The sequence below is a fragment of the Neopelma chrysocephalum genome, unplaced genomic scaffold (assembly GCF_003984885.1).
Source record: "Neopelma chrysocephalum unplaced genomic scaffold, ASM398488v2 Primary Assembly neopelma1_97458, whole genome shotgun sequence".
In the NCBI taxonomy this organism is placed as follows: domain Eukaryota; kingdom Metazoa; phylum Chordata; class Aves; order Passeriformes; family Pipridae; genus Neopelma; species Neopelma chrysocephalum.
Window position 1 is genome coordinate 2,083 of NW_020926100.1, and position 7,597 is coordinate 9,679.

At 62.4% G+C, this 7,597-nt stretch overlaps 1 protein-coding gene across 1 annotated transcript; it reads left to right on the top strand.

Annotated features, from left to right (window-relative positions):
• Nucleotides 1–367: 367 nt before the first annotated feature.
• Nucleotides 368–6,917, top strand: LOC113961908 (natural resistance-associated macrophage protein 2-like). The gene is made up of 3 exons (XM_027672613.1): nt 368–411; nt 5,045–5,131; nt 6,610–6,917. The coding sequence occupies exons 2-3, from the start codon at nt 5,095–5,097 to the stop codon at nt 6,801–6,803; spliced, it is 231 nt and encodes a 76-aa protein (XP_027528414.1). The 5' UTR covers nt 368–411; nt 5,045–5,094; the 3' UTR covers nt 6,804–6,917.
• The last annotated feature ends 680 nt before the right edge of the window (nt 6,918–7,597 follow it).

Here is a 7,597-nt window from a genome sequence, read left to right on the forward strand (position 1 = left end):
GGTTCAACCCAGAGCTGGAGTTCTGCCCCCGACCCCCATACTGGGGACTGCAGTGGGGTTCTGGGACCCTCCTGGGGGCTCACTGGGGCTCAACCATCCTCCAGTGGGTTCAACCCAGAGCTGTGGCTCTGCCCCCGACCCCAGAACCACGGGGGTGTCAAGGCCCTCCCGTCCCCCCATACTGGGACTGCACCCCCCGCACGGGGGCCCAGCCCAGGTGCCGCCCCCGGTACCATCCCCAATGCCCCCCCGGTACCTCCCCCGGTCCCTCCCGCTCACGCCCCCGTTGTTCCCCCCGCCATCCCCGGTCCCTCCCCCGGTCCCGCCCCGTGACGCGCTCCCCGCGCCGGGTCCGCGGCTCCGGCCGGGCCGGGGATGAGGCGGCGGCGGGTCCGGGGGCGGCCGGGGCCGGTGAGCGATGAGGGGAACGCGGGGAACCCCCCGAGGGTGGTCCCACCCCCCCCCCATCCCGGGGATGGTTCCCCTTGGAGCGGGGGGATCCTGCCTCGGGGGCGGGTCCCGGGTGTTCTGGGGAGGGGAGTCCTGCCCCGGGGGGGTTCTGCTGGATGTGCTGCGGGACCTCGGGGTGGGTTTACAAGGGGGGCCATGGACCCGTTGTGCCCCCCCCCACACACACCCCCCGGTACTCAGGGCCTCTCGCGGCCCCCCGGGCGCTGCCCCCCCCATCGCGGGGCTGGGGGACCCCCGGTGACCTTGGGGTGTCCCGGGGGTCCCTGCGGGTGGGCACCGCGGGGGCGGCGGCACCGACTCTCGTCCTCTGGGCTCCTCCTTGGGCTCTGGGGGGCTCCGGGCCCCCCCCAGGCTCTTCCCTCACTCTTCCGAGGTGCTGGGGGTGCAGCGACCCTATAGCGGGGCTGGGCTGCGATGGGAGCACGGGCACGGAGCCCCGGGAGCACCGGGATCACAGGCAGGACACCCTGGGATCTCTCGAATGCCCGGGGTCACAGCCATGGAACCCTGGGATTACCCATGGAGCCCTGGGACCTCTGGGATCACAGTCATAGAGCCCCGGGGTCACAGCCATGGAACCCTGGGATCTCTGAGATCCCCGGGATCGCAGTCAGGGAGCCCCATGGAGCTCGTCCTGCCCGGGCTGAGGTTCCCGGACACGTGTCCTCGTCCCTGCAGATCCCCCATCCGGTGTCCCCGGGCCCAGCTCCGGAGCCTCCCGGCGTGTCCCGGTGCGGACGGTGAGTCCGGCTGGTGCCGGAGGCTCCCGGGGCATTTCAGGGAATGTCGCTGTGTTCGGGCAGGGCTCTGCTCTCCCCGCTCCTGGAGCAGTTCAGGGAATGTCGCTGTGTCCGGGCAGGGCTCTGCTCTCCCCGCTCCCGGAGCGGTGCAGGGAATGTCGCTGTGTCCGGGCAGGGCTCTGCTTTCCCTGCTCCCGGGGCAGTTCAGGGAACGTGGGAGCAGTTCAGGGAATGTCGCTGTGTCCGGGCTCTGCCCTCCCGGCCAAGGTGCGCTCGGAAGGGGGGTCCGGCCCCCCCCGCGCTGGGAGGAGGCTCGGCCACGGGCAGGGGAGCCCTCGGACGAGCTCCCGAGGTGTGGGAGAGCGGGACAGAGCAGCCGGTGGTGGAATAACGGCCCCGTGTTGTTGTGGGTTGGACGCGGGTGGTTTGTTCCAGGTGGCGAAAGTTCTCGCGGTCTCAGGTGTGCGTCAGCCCGTCCCACGCTCGGCTCCCAAATCCAGGAGCTGGGGCAGGCTGGGCAGAGAGCTGCTCCTGAGCGGGCTGGGAGGAAGCTGCTCCTCCCTGCCAGGGAGTTGTTTCCGTGTGTTTCCGTAGAAAGAACCAGGTCATGCTCCAGATTTCCTGGAGAGGACACCTGTGTGAGCAGGTGAGCAGGGCTGGGCTCAGCCCCTGTGCCCTCCTGCACCCGGGCATATCCCGGCTCTGGAATGTGGGACGGGGTGAGGGATGGGCAGGGAACAAGCTGGTCTGACCTGTTCAGACGTGGGCAGGTGACCTGTCCTCGTGCAGCGGGAGCAGAGGTCGCTGCTGGCTTTGTCCTCTCAGGTCGTGGGCAGGAGTGGGGCAGAGGGAGGGGGGAGGAATCCCACGGGGATGGACCCCCCCAGGTCCGTGCGAAGGAAAAGGTTTTCCAGGTCCCAGCCCTGGTGGTGCCAGTGCCAGGGGACACCTGGAAGGTGGTCAAGGGGGTGGAATGGGGGACTCAAGGCTGGAAAAGCTCTCTGAGATCATCCCGTCCAACCATTCCCCCAGCACCAGTCACCACCCAGTTCACCAGTTACCTTTGCTGGGACAGTGGGCTTGTCTGTGCCAGTTTGGGGTGCCGTGCCTGGGGCTCCCAGTGGGATATCACCTGGAAGGGCTGGACTAAGGGGTCAGGGTGAGCAGGTGAAGGGCTCCTGGTGTCACCACCAGCCCACGGGGTGTCTGTGTGTGGAGCAAAACGAGACGTTGGCCCCAAAACTGCTCCAGAAGGATCAGTGAGGATCCTGCCTGCCCTGCAGGGACCTGCCCGGCTCAAAGCCCCACATCAAAGGCACCATCTCAATGGCAGGAACTGCTGCTGTGTCCTGAGGGGAGGAGCAGAAGCAGGATGAGCCCGTGGCTGTTGGAAGGACCCGTTGGACAGGGGGTTTGAAGGGGGGGGGTGGAACAAGGGCCCCGTTGTTCCTTGTTTGTTGTTTGCTCTGTGGGTGGAGGAGGCTGCACAGCAGCACCGTGGCGACGGATTGTGGAGGGACCTTGTGATGTTCCTCTCAGGGCTTGTGGTATTCCAGGGAATATTCCCCTGGGAATGCCTGGGACTGTCGGGTGTAACAGCAGTGGGGTCACAGTGGGGGTTTGAGCACCAGGAGGCAGAGCCTGGTGAGCCCACGCCTGTGGGAAAGGACAGGGCTGTGCCCAGGTGGGCAGGGAGGCCACGGGCACCTGGCTCGTGGCAGCCACAACGTGGCCACTGGGACCTGGGCAGTGCCCCTCCCCCCGTGCTGGGCACTGTTGGGGCCAAACCCCAAATCCTGGAATCAGTTCTGGGTCCCCAGTGCAGGACATTGAGGGGCTGGAGCTGGGAACGGAGCTGGGGAAGGGACTGGAGCACCGGGAGTGGCTGAGGGGACTGGGGGGGCTCAGCCTGGAGAAGAGGAGGCTCAGGGGGGACTTTCTCCCTCTGCACACCTGGCAGGAGGGGCACCCAGGGGGGGTCACCGGTGTCACCCTCCCACAGGAGGCTCTGTGGGCACCTGTGGGACACGTTGCCTGTGCCGGGGGTGGATCCATCTCCCAGCAGCTGCTGGAGCAGATAAGGGGCCCCCTCCCACCCCTGCCCGGGCTGGGCTGCTGTGGGGGCAGATACTGAGGTGGGTCCGTAACGAACGTTCCCTCAGGATTGTTCTCCTCGCCCCTCATGGAGTGAGGCTCCGCTGGGACTCCCTGCCAGGGTGAGGCTGCTCCTCCTGGATCACAGTTTGGGGAAAAGGTGGCTTATTGCTGAGCTTTAGGGGGTTGTTTTAGTGGAAGCTGTGGGGTTTGGGGCTTCACAAAGAAGGGAAGTGGTGGGGTTGGAGCTGAGAGGTGGTCCTGGTTCAGGGGGAACTGCTGGGACGAGGGTCCGGGGCTGTGGCTGGGAGGTGGCAGGAGGTTATGGAATATCCCAGTTGGAAGGGACCTACAGGGATCAAATCCAGCTCCTGGAGGTGTTTCCTCTCATCTCTCCCCACGGTGTGTGGCACTTTGGGGTCATCGGAGCCCGGAAGGGGCAGGGGGTGTCCAGGGGGATTTTTGGGGTGTCCTGTGCAGGGCCTCGGTGATCTTTTGGGGAACATCCCAATATTCCAGGACTCCACGTGCTTGTGCAAACACTCCAGGTTAAAGTGGGGGAATAAGACAACTGCCCCCTGTGCCTCGGTGGGAGGGGGGATTTTGGGGGTCCAGAGGGGTCAGACCCCACGTTCCCCTGGAGTCATCGCTCCAAACCTGGGGTGGGTCTGGGTGGAAACACAACAATTGTGGCCCCAGCAGTGTCTCCCCACCTCTCAGGTGACTTTGGGATCTTTGGGGGGATTTCAGTCCCTCTCAGGTGTTTTAGCCCCTCTCAGGTGATTTCAGCACCTGGCTCAGTCACAACCCACCTCTGGGGCTGGTTGTGAAACTGGGAATTCATCTTTAAAACCCTAAAATTGGTTCAAATCACTTAAACCGAATCCCTGGCTAATGATTTTCTTTTACATCCTCACTGAAGCAGTATTCCTTTGTTTTATGGAAATCTCCCATTCAAATCCAACAGGATTTGAGGAGGGATTAAGTGCTTTACAGACCAAACTGAAGGATTTTGGCTCGTCCTTGAGGGCTTGAGGGGGTTGAACCTCCAGAGCCTGGAGGGTGCCAGCTCATCCCCAGCTCCCTCCTGCTCCATCCCCATCCTAGTTTCTGATTCCCTCTTGCTCCATTCCCAGTCCCATCCCAGTTTCTGGTTCCCTCCTGCTCCAGTCCCAGCCCCAGCCCAGATTCTGGCTCAGTCCTGCGTGGGTTGGATTTAAACCCAGGTCATGATGAAGGAGTTAAACCTGCCCTTAACCCAGTTCCCAATGCCTGGGAGAGCTGGGGGAACGCTGGGAGGGTTTGAGGGGTGGTGGTGGTGTTCTGGGAGGGTTTGGAGGGTGCTGTGAGTGCCAGGGGGGCCATAAGCACCAGGAAGGGGGGGATGGGATGTGGTTTCCACAGTGAGGAAATTCCACCCTTGTTTCCTGGACTGGAGTTTCACAACCAGCTCCAGCTGCCTGTGGACACTCCTGCCACGTTGGTGCCCGTCAGTCCTTTTTGGGGGGAGGATGAGGGACTTTCCCAGCAGGTCCCAGCCCAAATTACCCCTCCCATCCCTGCCAGGACCCTCAGAGCTGGAAAAGGGCCCGGGAAGTGAGTCCATCCCTGCCAGGTTTCTCAGAGCTGGAAAAGAACCTGGGAAGTGGATCTGTCCCTGCCAGAGCTGTTGGCCGTCCCCACTCTCCTGCCAGCTCAGATTCTCCTTCCTGACAGGATTTTTCCCTTCTCCTTTGCAGCCAATGTGTCCAGAATAAAGCAGCCCCCGGAGCACGGGAAAGGCTCCACCATGGGGAGCTCGGACATGGAGCGGAAGGCGTCCTACGGTGAGGCTGGAGGGGGCACGGGGCGGGGGCTGCCCTCCTCATCCTCCTGCCTTTCCTTCGTTTCAGGCTCGTCTGGGGCTGCTGGGATGAGTCCTGGGCTGCTGGGATGAGCCCTGGGATACCAGCATGAGTCCCAAGGTGCCGGGTTGAGCCCCAGGGTGCCAGGATGAGCTCTGGGCTCCAGGATGAGCCCCAAGGTGCTGGGTTGAGCCCCAGGGTGCCAGGATGAGTCCCGGGTGCCAGGATGAGCTCTGGGCTCCAGGATGGGCTCCAGGATGAGCCCCAGGGTGCCAGGATGAGTCTCGGGATGCCAGGATGAGCTCTGGGATGAGTCCCGGGGTGCCAGGATGAGTCTTGGGGTGCCAGGATGAGCTCTGGGAGGAGTCTTGGGGTGGCAGGATGAACTCTGGGATGAGTCCTGGGGTGCCAGGATGAGCTCTGGGATGAGTCCCGGGGTGCCAGGATGAGCCCCAGGGTGCTGAGATGAGTCCTGGGTGCCAGATAAGCCCCGGGGTGCCGGGATGGGTGCCAGGATGAGCCCCAGGGTGCTGGGGTGATCCCATCAGGAGGTTCACAGCCCCCCGGGGTCTCAGCCTGGCTGAACCAGCCGAACCAGCCCGGCCTGTGCAGGAAGGTCTTGGCAGGAATGTCCTGGGCAGGGATCTCTGCACACCTGGGCAGCTCCAAATCCCTTATGTAAATGTGGCCCTGGCAGGTTTCTGGGAGGCCCCGGGAAAAGGAGGAGCTCATGTGATGCAATAGGAGAGTTGGGCCAAGAGCTGCCCTGTCCCAGCCCAGAGCGCTGGGAGCTGCTCCCGGAGGGAAATGTCCCGTGGGGAGAGTGGGAGAGAGAGCGGGACTGGGAGTGAGAACAGGATTGGGAGTGAGTACGGGATCGGGATCGGGGTTGGGACTTTGGCTGGAGGTGGCAGGGGCTGGGGTTGGAATGTGGGAATGTGTGTGTCCATTGCTGGACGTTCTCCTCACTCCTGACCTTTTGAAACTCCTGGAATTCTCTCAGTGCTGGCTCTCCCTGGGGGGGGGAGTTGTGTGGTGTCTCCCAGCTGTCCCTCACTTCCAGCCGTGTGTCCCTGGGATCCAGCCAGGACTGTCTGGGATAGTGGTGCAGGAGCAGCCCCAGGTTTCCCTGGAATCTGGGTCATCCAGCCTGGTTAATCATTGCAGGGACACTGGCACTGCCCTCACTGCACATCGTGTCCTGGGATGGGGCTTTTAAAATTAGTTGGAATAAATAAATCCCTGGCTCCAGCCTGGGACCAGGTGGGAGAGGAGATTCCAGGATGGCAGCAGGCTCTGGGGGGTGCAGCAGTGTGGGATATTTTGATTTAATTATCTCTTTATCACCTAATTAGCATTGGCTGGCTCGTTCTGCTCTGCCTGTGGGGCTTGCCAGCCCCTGCCAGAATTTCTTGCCTTTCCAGGGATTCTTACTCTTCCCATTCCCTCTCTCCCTGCAGAGGATGTCTCTGGGGAGCCCGGGGGACTCGGGGGGGTGGTCAGCACCATCTCCAGCAGCAGGAGCCCCCTGCAGCCCCCCGAGGACACCGAGGAGGAGCCCTTCACCACCTACTTCGACAGCAAGATCCCAATCCCCGAGGATGAGACGGTGAGGGAGAAAAACCCCATGGAAAAATCTGCCTCAGGCACCTGAGTCATTCCCATGGGCACCACTTCCCTTTCCAGCCTGGACTGGGAAGGGTGGTCTGGAGATGGGGATTTGGAAGAGGAGGGGATGGAGTTCTCCTGGACTAGGAAGGGGGACCTGGGGATGGAGATTTGGGAGAGAAATGGTGAGGGGTCTCCTGGATTGGGAAGGTTGACTGGGAGATGGAGATTTGGGAGGGAAGTGGGGGAGGTGTCTCCTGTGGTCTGGAGAGGGGTGAGGGCCGTGTTAATGATTCATCCCTTGGGATTTGGCTCCTGCTTGGAGCAGGGAAAGGCCTTGTCATCCCCCAGGGAGGGACCTGGGCCCTGTGTTCCCTTATCAGGGAGCAGGAGCCTTGTGACAGCCCTGTCCCCTTGTCCCATCCCAGGGCTGGGGGGGCCTCTTGCCCTTGGCTGGAGCCCCCAGCTTTGGCTGCTGGGGAGGGAGGATCCCACTTCCCCCCTGAGATTCCTTGAGCGTGGCCTTGGCTGTCCCAGAGTCTGAGCCTAAACTCCTCAGGTTGGGATCAGACATCCTAAAGCAGGGTTTGGGATGGGATTAAGGATCAGGCTGACAGGATTAATGATCAGGCAGGAGTTTGGGATGGGGTTAAGGCTCAGGCTGATAAGTTTAGGATGAGATTAAGCATCAGACTGACAGGATTTAGGATCAGGCAGGAGTTTAGGACAGGGTTAAGGCTCAGGCTGACCAGTTTGGGATGGGGTTAAGGCTCAGGCTGACCAGTTTAGGACAGGGTTAAGGCTCAGGCTGACCAGTTTAGGATGGGGTTAAGGCTCAGG

Excerpts from the sequence above, each read along its gene's own strand:
- LOC113961908 (XM_027672613.1), top strand. The coding sequence starts at position 5,095 with ATGGGGAGCTCGGACATGGAGCGGAAGGCGTCCTACG. Across the intron at positions 5,132-6,609 it reads GGAGCGGAAGGCGTCCTACG|AGGATGTCTCTGGGGAGCCC; the intron begins GTGAGGCTGGAG and ends CTCTCCCTGCAG.